At 40.8% G+C, this 20,504-nt stretch overlaps 1 protein-coding gene across 4 annotated transcripts in view; it reads right to left on the reverse strand.

The window, feature by feature from the left end:
• The window catches only part of MAP4K4 (mitogen-activated protein kinase kinase kinase kinase 4), a 241,511-nt gene that overhangs the window by 21,987 nt on the left and 199,020 nt on the right, over window positions 1-20,504 (reverse strand). The window contains exons 16-27 of one of the 4 annotated variants that reach the window (XM_074964827.1): window positions 17,975-18,136; window positions 15,854-16,084; window positions 14,864-14,970; window positions 13,996-14,147; window positions 12,812-12,909; window positions 12,509-12,517; window positions 11,623-11,798; window positions 10,911-11,031; window positions 9,594-9,785; window positions 6,749-6,866; window positions 6,291-6,461; window positions 1,824-1,967 (exon numbers count right to left, since the gene is read on the reverse strand). In XM_074964827.1, the coding sequence (XP_074820928.1) occupies window positions 1,824-1,967; window positions 6,291-6,461; window positions 6,749-6,866; window positions 9,594-9,785; window positions 10,911-11,031; window positions 11,623-11,798; window positions 12,509-12,517; window positions 12,812-12,909; window positions 13,996-14,147; window positions 14,864-14,970; window positions 15,854-16,084; window positions 17,975-18,136 (1,681 nt within the window). The remainder of the gene's footprint in view (window positions 1-1,823; window positions 1,968-6,290; window positions 6,462-6,748; window positions 6,867-9,593; window positions 9,786-10,910; window positions 11,032-11,622; window positions 11,799-12,508; window positions 12,518-12,811; window positions 12,910-13,995; window positions 14,148-14,863; window positions 14,971-15,853; window positions 16,085-17,974; window positions 18,137-20,504) is intronic. The other 3 variants (XM_074964835.1, XM_074964838.1, XM_074964844.1) reach the window with 3 other exon arrangements.

A 20,504-nucleotide genomic window follows, 5' to 3' on the forward strand; every position in this document is an offset into this window, starting at 1 on the left:
TCTGCTAGCTCTCATCGAGCTCCCATGCTAAATATAGTAGGGTAGCTGTGGTAGCATGGGCAGCAGTGGCATGGGCTAGCTGCCCTGAGTACAAACCCATCTGGACCCCATGGTATGTACTCAGGGTGGCCAGCCCATGCTGCCATTGCTGCTTCCCGAGATACTGTAGCTACACTCCTATTTTTAGCATGTTAGCTCAATGAGAGTTAGCGCGAGTATGTCTACTCAAGCTGGGCATCAACCCCTAGCTCCAAATGTAGATGTAGCCTCTGTGGGTAGAAACCCTCCTTCCTCACTGTACTCTAGTGACCTCCTGTAAAACCCAGGATAGAGAACCGTGCTTAAGGCATAAGCCAGCTTCAGCTCAAGCAATTTCTTCAGGGTTAATGTAACGTGTCTGAATAGAGGAAGCAATATTCTTGAAGGAAACAAACAGGACGTGTCAGGGTGTTCGAACCGTGACTCACGCAACTGTAAACAAAGCTAAAAGAATTTCACATGAGATTTAGCCACAGATTCTCGTCACCAGCGTGGGATACATTAACTAATGGACATTACACAAGCTGGGTTAGGTGGTCTCTTTGTTTACAATTCTATTGTACTATACACTGCGTCAGACGATCTAATGGTGCCATTCAAATAGATACCCAGGGAGCACATTAGAAGCTATCATGAAATATTGTACATTATACAGGTATAGGGTTTTTAAAGTTCCTGGTTTAATTTTTTTTTTTGTAATTCAGTCGTCAGCCATAAGTGAAATTTAAATGAGTTACAGCCGATGAAAATATTACAGGTGTGTTTAAATGGAAATGCAGAGACAGGCTTTACTACACTGGCACAAAGATGGTACTTTAGATAACAAACATGTACACTCTCATACTGCACTAAGCTGGCTAGGGTCTATGAGTACCACTATCTTCTAGCCAATGGCATCAGAAACTGCTCCATTGTATATTGTAGAACCTATACAGTTAATACAGAATGGAGAGTCTCCTTTAGCTCCAGTGTTAGGGGTCTATGTTCTTGGAGTAGAAGGATCAGAGTCCTATCCCTGCTGCCACCGGTTCTGAGTACCTCTGGAGTGCAACATAGTGACCACTGTGTGAAGCCCTAAATGACCTGGGGTTTCATACAATAGAGCATGGCAAAAGGTAAAATGCAGGAGAAAGGTAGACTGCTAAAAACAGATCTGTAAGAACCATTTGCAGTAAACTCAGTTAAATTGTGTAATAAGTGAAGTAGCCCTTTTAAATAGTGTCTTGGAGTCCAAAGTGTCTGGAATTCCCAGCTTTAGTAAGAAACCATTATTCATCAGGACACGTTAAAGCGTGAACTATTTAAAGAATGGCCGTATCTCTCACTGTTAGCTCAACAGGCAACAGTCTCACTAAGTAAAGACACATCCAGATGCGACATCCATCTACTCCATTGTATCAGTAACTTGCTGATCAGTAACCATGCCCATCTATGCTGCCCTTCCTCCCCGTCCTTCCATGCTGCCCTACAGCTGTACTCTGCAATGTATTTTCTATTCTAGTGACATAGACTCAAAAGAGGACTTCTAACTTCCTGCACCCATCCTCTCCCAAATACAATACAATAAGTATTTCATCATGTTATCCTCCAAACTTGTGAAAAAAATTTCCTTCAAGGCATGCAGTTTGGGGTATTTTGTGCAAAAGTTGGTTCTTAGCATTAAAAAAAGTGAAAACATGAAGACTGAAAAATCCTGGCCCCACAGATGTCAATGGCAAAAACTCCCATGGACTTCAATGAGGTCCAGATTTCAGAAAAATAACACATTGAAAAATGGGCATTACCAGATATTGTCACCAAGACATTCAGGCCTTCGAGTACATCCATCTGCTGGAACCGTCTTCGATTTATTAGAGGATAAACCTTCCCCTGGCCACTTCTGTCTAGCAGCATCAGACCACTCTCAGTTCCCACTAACAAATTCACTCCTACGTTAAAAAAACAAAACAAAAACACCCAAATTATAATGCGTGTTTTCCTGATATTTTGATTAAGTCATGCTTTACAGAACAACTTGCATTACTTTCGGTATTCAAACCCAACACTGATTCCATCTGCACACCTGGCAGAGGGGTGGAGTAGCAGAGACCCCCCATGCTCACTGGGATAGATAGATGGAACATCAAATTTATCACACATACACTAGCAAGAGGCTGATATGCAAGAAGAAGCCTTCCAGAGCAGGGTCCATCCTCCACTTCCCAAGAGCTGAAGATAACAAGGGTCTGGCCCTTATGAAAAAAGTCATGCAGAATTGAATAGAGAAAGACAGCTTAAAACCATTCTATAAAACTTAACAGAATGATCTTTCTGTGACTGAATTCTATAGAGTGGTTTTAAAAACCTACAGATATATCACTATTAAATACTATAGGGTTTAGAATAATTTTTATAGAATCTATTTCATTTTTATAGAACCTTATTGGTTTCATCCCTATCTAGTTCTATAAGACTTTATTACAAAGGGGGTTTTCAATGGGGAATTGTCCTTGATCTCAATAGTTCCCCCTTCACATACACCACACTCATCTGGTTAGTAGATGTCTATTCAATTTTTCAATGCTTGCCACCATAACAGACAGCTATTACCACAAATTATGTGAAGAGAGCAAAAGGACAGTTGAAATACAGCACTAGGGATGAGAGTCAAATCAATGTTGTGACTCGCTTGATTAGACCTCCTCAAACATTTATTAGAGATCACAACATAAAGCTATTGTTTTTAAATGCAATAAAACAGGTTGAAATATCACAGGTAAATTAACAAAGCTACACAATTATGGTTCTTGTGAGTTAGAAGTTGTCACAGTAGGCCAAATTAATCCCTGGTTTAAGTGTACTGGTGATAAAATTACACCAGGGACTAATTTGGCCTTGTATCCTAAACTGAGCACTACTAATCTGATTCTGATCAGATCTGATTCAGCTACACAGAAATTAAAGTGGGCAGCCTTGCAAACTCCATTTATGGCATTATCTAAACACAACAGGGCAACATTTTAGGATGCTATGACAGCCTTAAATCAGCAGGCTCCTTGCTTTTATTGATTACTGTCTTGTAATTTCAAAAGGTACATTCTTCCCTACTTCTCAAAGATCATTATCTCTACGCGGTGAGGACAAGTACCTAATCATACTGTAGCAATAGCACAGGGATAGCACTAATTAGCAGAGCAGATATTGCGGGACTGGGCATCTACTTCTCTGATATTCTGTCTATATTATTAGCATTGAACTTAACTTCCTGGGAGAATCTTATAAAAATTACAGCCTTAAACATTATTTCATTACAATTAGTAAAGGAAATAAAAAAACCCTCTCTCTTTACAGGAGCTATCATACTTAGTATCGCAAGGACCAAACTCCCAGCAGGGGTAAGTAGGCACAAATCCATTGAGAATAAAGATGTGCCTGCGTACACCAGAATTAATTTGGCCTAAATGTTTAGCAGGGAAGTGTTTTGTTATAGCTGTAAAATACCTCCAGGATTTTATTTTAAATCAACAGAAGAATGAAATACGTAGATCAAAGAAACGTGAAAAGTGATGGCCCAGCCCCTACTGGTAGAGCAATTTGGTTTGGCATGGAAGTTTGACACTGGTTCCCAATTTATTTAGTGTGATTTCATTTTCCCTTCTCTCTTTACCCGCCTCTCACTCTGACATCTTCCATTTGCACAAAGTTATAAATTTGGACTGAAAATTATTCACACAAAAGCATGTAAAAATATTAAGCCCACATTTGGGCAAAAACTGACACTGGTGAACTTTGATAAAGCTGATTGATGAAGAGGTGTTGGAATGGCGACAGCTCCCCAAACACACATAGCTTCATAGAATGAATACTGGGCAGGAATTGCTTCAACCCCCATTCCTACTCCCATCCCTCCCCTCTTCCCCGCAACATACATTTGATGATAACTGGCCATACTCCTATTTTTGAATATAACACTTTATAAACATGTAATCATGAAGAAGGTAAATATAATTATCCTTGCTTTATAGATAGCAAAACTAGTCTAGAGATGTAAAGTGAAACAGATGAAGCTAGGTGGTGTCAGAGCCAAGATTAGAATCCAGGTCTCTTATGTCTATCTAGCCCTTCTCTTCATGTATCAGTATATTTATGCCTGCATCTGTAATTTTCACTCCATGCATCTGAAGAAGTGGGTTTTTTACCCACGAAAGCTTATGCCCAAATAAATCTGTTAGTCTTTAAGGTGCCACTGGACTCCTCGTTGTTTTTATGTCTATCTGGACGATTGTGCTTTCCAGGCAAGTTGTTTAGATCAACTACCTCAAACTATCACACCTAAACCCATTTTTAGGCACCTAATTGTCTTAATTTTCAAATGTTCTGAGTATCTGCAGGACTTTCACTAAATTCAGACACCCAGGTTTGAAAAATTGCAGTAAGACAGCTTTGCTGAACCAATTTCCTCATACACAGAAGGAGAACAACATATCTACCTTCCAGCATCTTAAATCACGCATGTTTTCAGACCTCCTGTATAGTAAATATCATTGCCCACTATTTCACAGATGGAGAAATGGTCATATGAAGGCTAAGAGACTTGCTTGTGGACAACTGTGATTTAGTGGAGCAAGTATAGAACCAAGAGACCTAGATTATGAGCCTAGTTTTTATATATTTATATATATAAAAAACTTTGAGCAAGTCACTTTACTTCTCTGAGCACCCCCTGTAAAAATAGCGAACAATATTTATCTACACAGAGTGGTGAGCTGGAACCGGTTCGCTAGAACCAGCGAGGGACAACCAGTTCTAAAAGGGCTTCTAAATTTAACAACCGGCCAAAAGTGGCGCCTTAAGCGCCGACTCCATGGGTGCTCCAGCCCTGGAGCACCTACCGGGAAAATCTGATGGGTGCAGAGCACCCACCGGCAGCTCCCCACCCTGCGCCTGGCCCCAGCTCACCTCTGCTCCGCCTCCTCCCCTGAACGCGCTGCCCCGCTCTGCTTCTCCTTCCCCCCCATCCCCCCCCCGGCTTCCCGCGAATCAGCTGTTTGTGCAGGAAGCCTGGGAGGGCTGAGAAGCAGGCTCACCTCTGCTCCGCCTCCTCCCCTGAAGCACCGCCCCGCTCTGCTTCTCTGCGCCCCCCCCCGCCCCAGCTCCCCACGAATCAGTGTTCCCGCGGGAAGCCTGGGAGGGCAGAGAAGCAGGTGGCGGCTTCCCGCTCAGGCCCAGGGAGGCGGAGCGGAGGTGAGCTGGGGCCAGGCGTGGAGCGGTGAGCTGCTGGTGGGGGCTCTGCACCCACCAAATTTTCCCTGTGGGTGCTCCAGCCCCAGAGCACCCAGGAAGTCGGCGCCTAAGGCGCCATTTTTGATGTGATCAGTGGGGGGAGCGGCTGCTATGCTCCCCTGCCCCTAGGAGCCAGAGGGACCTGCCGGATGCTTCCTGGGAGCCGTCCCAGGTAAGCACCTCTGGGACTCCCCACCTCGCCCCCTGGCAGGTCCCTCTGGCTCTTAGGGGCAGGGTGGGCACCCACTACAGTGGCCCACGAGAGCCTCCTGCCCGGTTCTGGGGGCAGTCAGGGGACAGGGGAGGGGGATGGATAGGGCAGGGGTCCCGGGGACAGGCGTCAAGGAACGCGGGGGGTTGGATGGGGCAGGAGTCCCGGGGGAGTCCCAGCTGGGGCGGCCCCTCCCCGGTTGTTAAGATTGTGGCAGCTCATCACTGCCTACACACCATAACTGGTAAAGTGCTATGTAAATGAAACTATTACAGCAGCCCCATGCTTAATCTACTGATCATGTGACTTTGGGGAAGGACCACTCTTTCTCCTCCAGTTCTGAGACTATACCAGTCAGAACTTGCATCAAGCCAGACCTCAGAATAGCCACATCATAAGCACAATAGTAACCAGATCTCACTGTGATGACATCAGACTGAGCTTTGATTACTATGTAGATATTCCAAAATATCAGATACTTATTTGTCCTTGCTCCTTAAATGAATTTATGAACAGTCTAGACCCCATTTCTAGGTCATTAAGCTTATACTGGTGTATTTTCATATACACCAAGAAGTTGTAAGAGACAACTTTCCATCCCTCCTTGTGTTGTAATCTATGGCTTATTTGGACACTGGATAAATTGCTGCACTACAAATCCCTCTCACTCTTCATGCACTTTGATTGATTTTATGAACTCTCTCTGAGTAAATGACAAAGAAAAACAAGGAAATAAGGGAAGGAGAGGAGGGAAGGGAGGGATGCAGATATACATTACCCCATAAGGCAGCACACAAAATCTCAGAATTGAATCTCTTCTTGTATTTGCGAATCTCTGGGGTGTCACTTTGTGGTCGTGTATTAGTAGGATTCACATTGACAACTGATCCTTTCCTGGTGGGATCTTGCCTTATTGCCTCTGACCTCATCGCTTCACTAGAAAATCCCACTGGGGGGGGGAAAAAAAAAAAGAAGTAAATGAAATACTATCTTCTAAGTGCCAAATATTTACCATATACTTTCTATTAAATAACCCAGATCAGTAACTGACAATATTAAGCAAGTCTTTCTTTTTGTAAGAAATGTAAATGGAAAAAGGAAATAAACTATGCAATCCCGTGCAAATCAAGTAACAAGCATGATGGAAACATTCTAAACTACTTTAAAGAGCAACTCAAGTCACTGAACCCCCTTTTTTTTTTTTTCCGGCTGTCTTCTTGCATCTACATTACTTACCCACAGAAGTCACAGTTGTCCCACTAGATGGAGAAATCTGTAGTAATCTGGGGTCTATAAAAGGTGTAAAGGAGGAGGAAGATTTGTGTTTCTGGAGTGTGTTACTAGCGGACTGAGTCTGCAATGTAAATTTCAACTTTATTAATATAAATGACAACAAAAAGTGACGATAACAATGAACATTTCTAAGTCACTACAGAATTTTACTGCTTTTCTGAAGCCCTTTCCCACCCACCCCCAACCTTCTATACTTCCTATATACATACGGCAGGCACCATAGATGCACATTTCACACATTACCACTGCATGTAGTCAGTGTGTTCTTTACCCCTATAATCTCAGATTTTAAAGGAGATGTTTGAGGAATGGTCACTACAACAGGCAAAAAAGTAAGGGAACGTCTCCTTATCACCGGTTAAAATATGTACGGTACTTATGAAGTTATTAGAAGCTAGCACTACTTCGTTCCATATTTTAATTTTCTATTTGTGAACTGCCCACTACATACTTCTATTTGTTATGCATCTCCTGAAATGAGCTTGTTTAATATGTTATGGAATTTGATCTCTTAGTTTGAGCAACAAAATCTAAATAATCTGGGATCAGGCATTCACTTCCATGATTAATGAAATTTCAATGTCTAGTACTTCATGTTAATTCTCTACTTTTGTTTTTTAAAACTGAGCCTCTTGCCAGAAAGCTCCAGCAGTTTCTTCCACCATCATTTCACATAGCAAATATTACACCTGTATCAAACAAGGGGCTCATTAGTGTGAAAGGTTCAGTAAACAGTGATATGAAGCTATGAATATGTAGTTGATAAAAGCACTGGTGCTTTATTTAGTTTTGTATTCTAAACACAAAAAAGGTAGAAAGACAAGTGAAACAATGAACTGTTAAAAGTGGAGATGGAATGACTGAAAAATCCTTGCCAGTTTAGTGAGTTAAGTGTTATAGTGATAACATTGCACATTAAAGCAGAATGGCACAAATAAAAAACAATCAAAAAGTACGAGTGTTTTTCTCTGTACATGTAAAAATTACTGTGGACAAAAGGAATGTGTCTCTGCTCAGCTTGTTTTATGCCTTTGCAAACAAGATTGGAGGAGCTTCCTCACTGTTAACCAGCCTAAAGCCTCTGTCTCCTCTAAACCTCCACCTTCCTCACCAAATACAATTACACCGGACCCTCGCTAGAATGTGCGTCTATATAGCACAAATTCGCATATAACGTGGTGGTGGATCCCAAATTTAATTACTTTAATTGCAATTCATTTTAAGGCGGTCCCCATGCATGGATCCCAAATCCCGCGTTCTAGTGAGCGTCCACTGTATTGGGCTTAATCATACTGAACTTTTCTGCAAAGCAAAATATTTTCAACCACATTACTAATAACTTCAATGCCACCACAAACAACTGCCATAGTCTCCTTACCAAAACTCAGTTTGAGCTAAATTGATTGAACCCTGCTTATTTGTTGCTTAGAGCAAAATAATGAACAGGTATATCCTTGAATCACTGAACTGGTCTATGTAACCTGTCAGAGTATATTTTTACAAAGTTAAAGACTAGTGAAGCACAGCTGAAAATGAAGAATGACAAGCATTACACAGACTGAACTTCTGTGACAAAATGAATGCTTGCTGTCACATGGTTCAATACGTTTCACAAGCGTTTTTCATCCTATTGTGAAAATTGTGCATCACCATTAACTCAGGTTCTTTGGTAACTGTACACAGAATACCTCAGCCTGGCACCGATGTCAAAGCACCTGTGTGTTTAAAGTTCACTTCTATTCTGAGAAGCAGCAGCATGTTGTTGCACATTTATAGTGGCTGGTTGACTCTACAGCATACTTGTTTACAAAGTCTAAAGATGTTTTCTCTAAATGCCAGGCCTGCCTGTTCAACCTGGAAACTGAAAGTCATGCTGGGTGCTTTCCTTCTCATTCCTCGCCACCAGCGTTACAGGATGAGCAGGACAAACTCATTCACACCAGTGCATCCCCTCACCTTCAAAGAATCGCAAAAGTACAAGGATTGACTATATAACTGGAATTTAATGAACAATTCTGTTGTTGGTTTAGAAGAATGAAACATAGTTCCTCTTAGCACTGCAGAGCCAGCAAAGATAACAGGAGTAAAATTCTGGAACAGTGAAGTCCTCAGATAGGACTCCAACTAGAGATAGAGAGCAGACTTGGAGAATAAGCGGGAGTCAATTTTCATAGCACAGCTAGACCTTAAAAACCTGAAGATCTCCTGCAGTACACTATTCCAAACAGCTAATACCCCAAACAACCTAGCTTTCCTCAAATGGTCACCAACCCCATGTGGCAATTTCAAAGAGTAAAATCCTTCAGTGAGGCTGGAATCAGCTTCCTATCCTGTGCTGGTAGTTTGCACAAGTGAGTTACTTGCACATGCCTAGTTATTTGCTCTTTTTTATGGTAACATCAAGACAAAATTACCAGGTTTGATTTAATTATTTTTTAAAACCCCGGCAGATTCCTTGCAACTAGCCTGTTCCCAAAATACAGAAATTTCAAACAAAACAAAACAAAAAAAACTTGTCTGAATATATGGTAATCAAGTTTAATTTAAACAAAAGCCATGCAATTAATGACTCACTGTAGAAAGCAAAAATAGTAAACTAGCAAGTTTGGGGTAAAGCTGATCTAGAGTTAAGGGCTTTTCACACAGAACTGAAATGTGTTATTTTGGGGGAGGGAGAAAAGTGACAGAAAAAAGCAGGGGAAGATTGGCTAGAGTTCCTCTGCAAACTAGCTATTAGGCAATACTGGAATAACCCTAAGAAAGCAGCCAGCTGTGGTGCAAGACATACCTCATTAGTAGTTAGCTTGTCCTGGGGTGTCTGTGGGGACATGATGGGTGTCGGCTGGCTGGAGGATGGGGAGGAGGAGGTGGAAGAAGTGGAGGAGGAATGGCTTTGCTGTAAGAGATCTGGCAAGAGGTGAATGCGACCGGCAAAGCCATTGCTCTCATGATGGCTGGCACGCTTTGTGTCAACTGTACTCTGTAGAAAAAACAGGCACACTTGTCTTGCTCAAGTGCTGCTTAAGGCTTTCATCCCTATCAGCTGTATCTACTCTCTCACTCTCTCTCTCTCTCTTTTTTTTTTTTTTTAAATGTACCGATATTCTATGCCTTGATGCCTGGGTTAGAAGTGTGCTGAGCTTCCAGAACTCAGTAAATACTGCACCTCTGGCAAGCAGAATTGAGCCTCTCACTTAATCTGATTCACTTGCAAGGCCAGCTCCTTTACCAGAAGAATAATTGTGCCAGTAAGTCTATGCTGCTTCTACTATGGCTACATGGAAAAGCTCTCTGTATTTGTTGTTTCCCATCATTTTATTTAATTCTAGCTTGAGTCATGTTCTGATAAGAACTTGAAATCTGGTGAATTCCCTAATCTAGCTATTTAAACAGTCACCATGAAATCTTAATTAGTAAACCGTAGGGTTCAACTAAAAAAATTACATTCAGTTGCAAAACTCAAGAATGTGATTACTGAGGAAGTCCTAGGAGCTGACAGACTCATTAACAGATGAGCTAGTTTAATACACAAGGAAGCATCATCTTCACAATCATAAAGATACAACATTTCAAAATAGAAGGAAACCAAACAACAAACCTAGATTCATCCACAGTCACTGCCTTGCACCTTGTAACGTTCCCTCCCAGCCCCCGGCACCAATTGTTTGCTACCTTGCTTTTTTGTTAGTTTGTTCTTGACTTTAGGCTTAAAGTAGTTAAAAGAATTGAGCACTTTTCCCCCACCCCCTTCTAATTCCGAGATCCAGCATCTGGTTTTAACATAAAACCAGGTTAAGTTCTTCTGTGCTGAGTGCTTTCTTCACACACCTGCAGCTTTTCTATCACTTTTTTGACACAGACTTTGAGGTGCTCTGCATGGTGCTATAATGGATGTCATTGCAAGGCATGCAAAACAGTAGCAGCAAGGGATGGAGGCTACTCTTTTCTCTGCATGCATCAAGTGTCTGCACATCCAAAATATGCTACATCTGTGTCTTGATAACGTGGACAACAAATATAATGTAGAAACAGTATGGGTGAATGAACAAGCGGGTTAATGATCACAGTAAAGACACAGCACTGTGCAGGGAAGGAAATACAATACCTGTCGGACGATTAAAGTACCCTCCTTGGAAGGTGTCATGGCAGGTTCACTCTCCACATCATCGTGGACAATCATGGTTTTCACTGACTCTGTTTCACCATTGCTCAGGTTCAGAGTTGATCTATCCATCAAGCAAGAAATAATTTGGATAAAATAACCCCATAGTATTTCTTTTTTAGCTCTTTCTTCATGTATTTGTATGAAGTGCATGTCATAGATCATTTACAGTGGCATCCAAAGTGGAATATTGACATAAATCATCAAGGAAGAGCTTCTTCAAGAAGCAAATAAATCGTAAAATAGCTAAACACAATTCTTCACCTTTATAAAATGCAAATGAGGGAAGGGAACGACACACAATATCATAATTTGGCTTCTAGTAACACAAGACAAACATTAAGATTTAAAGGATCAAATTTTCAAATGGTGCCAAAGTGACTTAGGAGCTTAAGTCCTATTTTAAAAAGTGATTTAGGCACTTGCTCGTTGACTTTCAAAGGCACTTAGACGAAATGCTAAAGTCACTTTTGAAAAAGGAACATTTCTGAAGATGTTACCCTATGTGTTTCAGAAACGTGCGCATTAACTGACTGTTAAGTACTTTTGATGGACTCCTGAATACTGTCTTGGTAAAAGAGGGCTAATGAACGAAACATACGTTGAGGTCTTTTCCCCACAGCCACACAAAATAGAAAAAAACAGAACAACTAACACAGCTCTGGCATCCTCCGGCCCAGACGTAGATTCATCTGCTCCTTCTTGTTCCATATCGTCATCCTCCTCGTCTGTCGTCCCCGACTCTTCACTGGATGATGAATAGTCTGTCACCTTGTGTGGAGGTCGCACATCCTCTACAGCTCGCAATTCCTTTGCCAAGGCAGTTAAATCCTAATGAGAATGAGACAAAGGGGAAAAAAAGAATATGAAATGCAACAGTGAGGTTGCAGATTGGAGAGGAGGAGAGGCAACGTATCAGCAACACAGCCACGGGGAATGAGTTTGTTCAGTTTGTTGCTGCACTTCCATCGTTCCCAGCAACAGGGGTTTTTTTAATTGGTTTACTGATTTCTTTGTGCTTTACTGGCAAATTAAAAAAAAAAAAAAAACCTAGAAATTTAAGACTATGTAGGTCTTTGCCCCCTCTTGCACCCACCAGAAATGCTAGAGCAATGAACACGCTATAATACATTGTTTTAAGGAGTCCATCATTTTCCCTCCCCAACTGTTCTGCATATTGACAGGCTACAGTGCACAGAAATTTGGGCAGCAAAGTTGTAAGACAGCCTAAATTTACTGAGCTGTCTGTTCGGCTGAACACTGTTCGTATAAAATATTTCACATAGTTTATAAACTGATGGGATGGGAGCCACCATCTTCCTTTAACGGACTTCATTTGATTGGGGCCTTTGAGTGCGATGGCAATATTAGAATAAACATCAGATTCATAGATTTTGATTCAGATGGAACCATTGGAATCATCTACTCTGACCTCTTGGATACCAAAGGCGCAAAATGTAATGATAATACAGCATATATATATATATATATATATATTTTTTTTTGCAGTTAACATTCGATTGTAATAGCTAAGCACTTACCACTTCTCCCTGCACCATTCAGCACAGCAATAGTATGGTTGGGTCATATGAATCATCATTGGTCCAGCCACATGAAAAGTATACAGGATGGTAGGAGAGGTTTAAAAGGAGGAAAATGAAAAAACACAAAAATTCAAGAAGCAAATAAAATGCATTTAAATATTTAAACTTCATAGTATGCAACTGCCAAACTGAATCTCTAATTCACTCACAATGCTTAGGTTCACCACATAAGTATTTGTAATGGACCTATCTAACATCAAGTGAAAAATCAGATAACCAGAACAGTTAGGTTTAGCTTACAGCAGGCTTGTTGGGTCTGAAGACTTCCTTCTTCTCTTCAGGTTTTTTTACTGCATTTTCATGACGTTGAGACGGTGAACCTTCAGATTTGGATGATGCTACATGCGTCAAGACCCCGCCCAAAAAAAAAAAACACAAAAAAGGGGGGTCACTGTTAAGTTAGGAATTTTTTATTTCTGCAGCAAAAGAAACACAAGGCCTTGTCTACACTGGGTATTTCAGCCTTAGGGGGCCAGCCACAAGTTTACCTCCACCAGAGCAAACCTCTCGTGCTGACAGGAAAAACCACAAGCAGTTGTGATTTGCACTGCAGCTTACCAGTGACTGAAAACATGGAAAGAGGAACATGACTTACAGCAGCTTTGCCCATCTATACTAGGGAGTTAATAGCATGCAACATTGAGCATTCTGGGGTTTCCACAGACTATTTCATTCCAAGCTCCTTTCCCTTAGCTACCTCTATAGTGTGTCTTACACCGTACAGCTGAATATGCTCTCACACCACATAGCAGCAGTGTCCTGCTCAATTCAAAAAGCTATAGTGAACCTTTTCTATTTTTGCTGTATGTTTACAGAGGGGGATTGGAACTGCTTTTCAGATATAATTTTTGTAGGTTTTCATTGACACCCTCTCTAATATTAAAAAAAAACTATCGAGGATTTGATCTCGAGTCAAAAGGAAACATGACATCTTGACATTAGGAAAAAAGAAACCCAAATGCAAAAATAATTAAAATGCTAATGAATCTGGCTCCGGAAAAAAGTGTCTATCCTTGCACTCATGGAGAGAGTTGATGTGCAATGAATGATCAAAAAGTATCCAGGATGTTCATACATATGAAGGAAGTTAGTTCAAAGATCGTATATGAAAAGGAATGGACTCACATTGATGAATAAAACTGTAATTGAGTCTGAATTGGAGAAAGAGGCTAAAACCTACTATTGACGATTTCTACACATACAACCCCCTCAAAACAAGGGCTATGAAAAGGGATGGCACATACAGAGGATCAAAACGTCCCAGCCTGATGCTTTACATTAAAAATTCCTTTTAAGTGAAGATTCATTGTCCTTCATTCATATTACTATTATTATTAGCTGTTGCACAATGCAAACATTACAGATTAATCTAAAAATCCTAAAAAAAAAAAGGGTGGAGGGGCGGGGGGTAGAAGAGGACTTACATCTCATTCGGAACCGTTCACCAGAGCCACTCTGAGATCCAGGATGGGACCCTGGCTGTGAGCTGGAGTTACTTGAGCCCGAGGAACTGCCGCTGCCTGGTCTCGGCACGAGTTTCTCCACCCTCTCCCATAGCAGACGAGGCTCTATATTGCTATCTCAAGAAAAGTGCATTTGTCAACTTTACTTTCAGATATCGCACTTTAAACTTAAAATCAAGCTTGGTTACTCATCAATATTTCATTAATGACTGATCAGAAGGAGTGTACTAATCCTTGTGCTTAGGACTTTCTCAGCAATTCACATCCTACACAGCAGCCACACTAGCCATCTTAATACCTGAGGAACCAAACTTTCACTCACAAAAAAGAAATTAAAACAATGCTTAATTGCTTTTTGTGCTTCTTTTTGTTTGAGGACTGGCTATACAACACTACAACATTTGAGAGCTGAAAAGACTCTGGGTTCCCTTAGGACTAGATCCTGTAGATACTTACTACTGGGCACCATGCTTGCTCCTGGGAAAAGCTTCCGCTGCAACACAAGGGGACCATTTGCAGCAATACGTACAATACCTGATAGCAAGCACTTGCCTGCCTGGGCCCTTTTTTCTAAATGTTAAGACTACTCTGAAAATATTGCAAGACTTACTAAAACAGCCCCTTCAAAGAGGCAGAGGCAAGAAGAAAATTCATTAAGGTTTGTTGAACTATTTAGTGCCAAAGAAACTCAACATTAACTGCTAAGAGAGAATGGGTCCACCTTCCTCCTTCCTTCACATCTGAGAGATAATGCCACTGATCCTTTCTCTGGCTTCCAACTAACTTTCCTTACAAAACAGGACAGATAGGGAGATCCAGGCTTACGAACCTCGTGGAGTTTCTTTGCCCTGCTTGATTATTTTGCTGCCCACTGCCCTGCAGTGGAGAATCTCGACGTGATAGGACGGGAGACCTGGACGTTGTTCTCACAGGTACCTTGGGTGAAAAGAGAAATAGTAAAAATTAATGAAGGGAGAAGGAGGAAAAATTAAGAATCTCCTGCCACAGCAAATATATTTTGAACAACATTATTCTAAGCCAAAGTCAGTATAACTGAACAAAATGAAAGAAAACAAAAGAAAAAATGAAGAATCTTTAGCGGGGCTGCTGTTTGGATACTGAAAAGAACTGAAAGTTTAGACTAACATACCTAAATAGCTACCACACAAACATACACGCCCCTTGCCCCCAGACTACGGAGACATTTTAAAAGAATATGGCATTTTGACTGAAGCAAGGGACACACAAAGCAATTTTCTGAAATAGCATGAGGATTAGGAAAATAAAACTCAAAGGAACCAAATGAATGCCTGGTAATGGATCAGCAGGAGACAGAGACTGGTGGGAAGCAAGAACATGTTCAGAAGAAGCAAATCCCAAGCAGAAAGGAAAAAATATTGAATGTTTCTTTTTTGTTCAGTTCCATCTAAACTTTAAATAAGTTCATGGTTTACAGCTTGGTTTTCCAACCAGAAATAGAAGAAAATAAACTTTAAGCTATCATGCCAGGGAAGTTTTAAATTCTTTCCTGAATATTGTAATGATTATTTAACTTTGCATAATAAATCACTTCTCTGCAAGAGCTACAGTGTGTAAATATTTGTCATTTTCATCAGAGATTTTGTAATTCATTTTTTTTAACATGTTATCATGGGACAATTGACTAGATATCTACAGTATAAACTCCCTTCAAAAATATGTTCCCCAATAACGGCACTGTTCTGTGGACCCGGCTTTTCCAGTGCGTAAACGATCACACTCTTCAAATTAAAAAAGGAAAAAAAAAAAAGCAGCACACTTCTGTCTTTCTACTCCTTACCCTTGGAGGCACCTCGTCACTGTCTGATCTAGCCCAAGCCTTTTGAGTGGGGTCAGGTACCTCCGACTTAGAGTCAGAACTCTGATTTAGCACTTCACTGCGTGAAGGTGGATATGGGTCCTGAGAACGAAGATGGTGATGTGCAAATTTGGGAGAAGGGTCACTGAAGGAATGGGATCGCGAGACAGGGGAAACATTGTTCTTGAGAGATGCCAGATGGGACCACTGTACCTTACAAGAAAACAAAACATAAAACATTCAATGCGCTCTGTACAACTGGCTTTTTTAACAGAATAAAGGCGAGTGGGTGGGGAGAGACAAATTGGTTATGACATAAGGTAAGCGTGAGGTGGAATCAAAAAGCAAGGAAGGTGCCCAGAGAACGTAACAGACTTAGAACACAGCATGTATGCATTTTGGTGAGGTACGCTCTCCAAATACACATACACTAGTACCCAGAAAATAAACAAACATAAGATCTGCACTATGGGCCTGATCCAGAGACCAATGAAATCAACAGGAGCTTTTCCTCTGGCTTCACTGGACTCTGATCAGGTCTTAGATAGCAGCACCTGTTGGATGGACAATTTGAAAGCAGATATCAAAGTGAAGAAATCCATAAGTTAGGAATACTGCCAAATGTGCAAACCTAAATATATTCTGATTTATATTATAACTAAAGTCTTAAATTTACTAGCCAACACAAAACTTTTGAAGGACGATCATAAAACAAAAGCCTTTATTCCTTTACAGTCATTGCAGTATTTTTCTATATATATTACATACATAATATATATTTATATATTATGTGTGTTATATGTATATTATACACTGTTACATATTATTTATAATGCATATTATACATAAACCATATATCATACTGTACATACAAACACACACACACAATGGATGCACAGCAGCAACTCCATAGTTAAAGCCCATTAGCAGTTCTATTTGTAAGCCTCAAATTGATGCTCCACCCTATTCCCTTTTCAATTGCGAGCTCAGTAAGCCATTTGTTTGAAAAATGCTTTCTGAAACAGATTAGGAGGAAAACCCTTTCCAGATAAGATCATAACTCTAGGATACATTGTTTTCACCCACTCATTAATCAACAATTAGCATTTAATCTTAGCTTTATGAGAGTGTCTCTATTCGGTTTTATAAGTATATTATTGAATTGTTTTATTACACACAGCTGTGCAAGAGACACATTCATCTGAGTACAAGTCCAAGGCAGGACTACAGAAATACTTGACATGGTTAAGGTTAAAGTAACACACACAAACCCAAGATTATCAAATACTGCTAGAAGTCTCTCTGACAGCCAGGAAAATCCGAGTTGAGGATGAAATTTTTTCACGATTCCTCCCACTCTCCCTTCTGATCAGATTTTGCAGTTGCCCCAAACATTTGCAATAGTTAGTCACAACAAGGTAAGCAGGGACAGTTTTAGTCATCAATTATGTATAGACTTATCAAAAGAAAAAAGGCAACATTTTATGTTCTGCATGGATACATAAGTTGCATGCCAAGTTTAATTTAATTAATGTATTTAAATTTTATATATAGCCTTTTTGTAAATTTGAGCCTGTATTTATTTGTACATTCATACGCTAAACTCTATAAAATACAGGCTCCCAAAATTTAGAGATTCATCAGGAAACAGAACAATCAAGACAAACATCTGTTCTTGCATCGAGTTAGTTTTCCTACAGGGATGTAAAAGTCAAGCTTGATTATTTCGTTCTTACACATCATTTCCAGTAATTAAAGGCTGTTTGGCCCACATTATGACCTGTGCAACCTCACTGTTAACTTTGACTGGAATGAAGCCAACCATTCTGCTGGTGCACACCAAGGGACAGAATGCAACTAGCTCTCTTAGGTAGGCTGTCTCTGCTCAAAAGCAAAAAGCAATTAAACCCACATGATCATCACTAAAATAAGCAGGCATGACTCTGAATATATACAGAGAGCAAATCCGTTCAATAAGCCACTTTGAAAAGTAGTAATACACTTTAAATATGTATTTTTATATGCCAAGATCTTCAAACCTAAAGTTAAGTGAACTGGGGCCTCTAGGTTTCTTCCACCCCTTCCAAGATTTTCTGCTTTTACCTGGGGTTCCATCGGTCTTTGCAGTGCAGGCTGAACAGGCTCTGAGTTTCCATTGGAAAAGGACTCTGATCTTGAAGGCACTGGTGGCTCCAACGCTTTGCCCGTCTGTTTGGATTGTGCTTCAGGGGACCCCTGATTAGTTTTTCTAAATCTATCCTCCACCTAAACCAAAGTTACAGGACGTTAGAAGCAGTAATCAATAAAGTGGAGCATGTAGGAATAACAGAGCAACCACCTCTCTTTCTTTACAAACACATTTTATGTTTGAAGAAAAATCTTTCCCCAGGTACATGAAATCCTGAATGAGCAAGAGCAAAACAGAGGTAAGTCTAGACTGGAATCCGTACCCGGATAAAGGATGGAGGAACTGAGACATGCCTTGACACAATGAAAAACTGTTATACAGCCTTGTCAACCTCAAGAGATCACAATTTTTCAGGTGTAAAAAAAACAAAACATCAAATCACATTGTTGAGTCTGTCTTGTCTACTCCTCAACTAATGTGAGTGAGATAATTTTAGGTTGGAACATCAGTCTTTAGTGCACACAAAAATGCCTCTCCCTGGCTGCTCGGATGGAGACTGCCCTTATCCTCTCCTCATCCCTGATACAAGGAAACTGCCATCCATTTCCTGGTGGTGTCTTTACTCTCCACTCCTGGTTTATTTCCTTTGATAAAAGGAGGATTGGATGGTACATAGTTTGAGAACCACTGACCTAATTAATGCATCATCATTCACACCTGCACGTAGAACTTGCACACTTTTTAGGGTCGATGAGTTACAGATATATGTATTAAAGAACTTTAAACTTATATCAATCATTCGGATAACTGATAATGCCACAATGTGTGATTGTTTTAGCCTTTTGCAAGAAGCAACCTTTCCCTGACACTCCTCTCTATCTGACTTCTCTGCCAGAGACCTGCCATCACCCCACCCCGACTCCTCCCTTCCCTCTCCTGTTTCTCAACTGCTACCTCCCCTCCCCTACCAACTCCTGCCATGCCTCCCCCTGTTGTGGACCCACTTCTAGCCCCCCCTTTTCAAAAAACCCTAAATCTGACTCCTGCTCCCCATCCATCTTTCACAGTCTCTCTGCTGTTCCTCACAGTCTCTGTATCCTGGCCAGCTCCCTGAACCATGCAGTAGCCATCATTCTGCCCATGGACATGGCTTCAGTCTCACTAAAAAGAGGGGAAATGGCAGCCAACTTTATTAAGGGCAGCCTCACTTTCACATGCAGATAGACTGTAGGGAAATGGTGGCCATCTTGCGGGCTACAGACCCACTGACAGAAATAGGAGTAAATGAAAATTCATGAGTGGGCAGCCTTTCATCATGTTTCCAAGAACACGGCCAAATTGCTAGAGTCATGATACAATCACAAAAGTTGGCAATACAGGTTATAATACTACAATTTACCACATTTACTGATCAACCCTGTTTTCTTCTCAGCCAGGAAGATAAATGAAAACAAAGCCATTATCTTTAGAACATAAAAAAAATATTTTCCATATAATACTCTGTGATATTAGTTCTTACTAAAAGAAAGAATCTGTGGAAGTTTTTTTTTTACCAGATGGATTTACTTCATAGAACTTACTTCTTCCACAAACCAAAATATTTGGACTGCACCTCTCTTCCTGCAATTACAGATCAAATTTGTGCATAAGGCTTCAGTATTTGACGACAGATCTTCTGCCCTCGTCTCAGGTGAGTATTTCCAAAGCTCTATCACAGCATAACAGTCTGATTTGGTAGAATGAACAGAACTGCACCCACCATCTTATCTGTGTGAACTCTACAGATGGGCCCTACGGATAGAGGCTATTGCATCGTAACCTGGAGAACTTATCTTGGGTGACACCAACTGGAAGAGGGGTCAGTCCCAGAAAGGAAATCAGCTGACCAAGTTTCCATTCTCGATCTTTACCTCTCCCTAGTCTGTGACAACTGGAACCAAGTGGGTACTAAGAAAAAGCTAGTAGGGAGAGAAAGGGAAGACAGATAGATGGGAAATGTTCTTCCGCTTCCCTAAAATTAGAAGTATTAATCTGCTTTGGAATCACTGCCTGGCACACCTTCCTGCCAAAGAATCTGCTGCAGAGGAACAGAGATCAATCCTGCATTGCTCCATGGAAGTGTTGAGAGGTGACCTGGTAGCAGCTTGTTTGATTTCTTTTGTGGATTTCTGCTCAGAAGGCCACTGTGGTCTTTGGCCACTGCTTTATCTAACTATGCTTCCACAATGAAGGAACTGTTCCATGTCACCGTGGAGCATTTGGACGATTTCAGGCCAGGGCGTTTAGGATGGTAGTAAGTGAATAACCATGTTTCCCTGAATAGGTCAGTTCTATGTTTTTTAAACTGTTCTCCTCACATCCAATATTATTCATGCTTTTTCTTTAAAGTGGTGAAGTTGGGGGAGAAATTAAGGAAGAATGATTTCCTGCGACATATGGAACAGAGTTTACTTTGGTTACCAGTGACCCTGGAACAATGAGTTACCGTATCCTCCTGGAAAATGC

This window comes from Natator depressus, chromosome 1 (assembly GCF_965152275.1).
Source record: "Natator depressus isolate rNatDep1 chromosome 1, rNatDep2.hap1, whole genome shotgun sequence".
NCBI classification, from domain to species: domain Eukaryota; kingdom Metazoa; phylum Chordata; order Testudines; family Cheloniidae; genus Natator; species Natator depressus.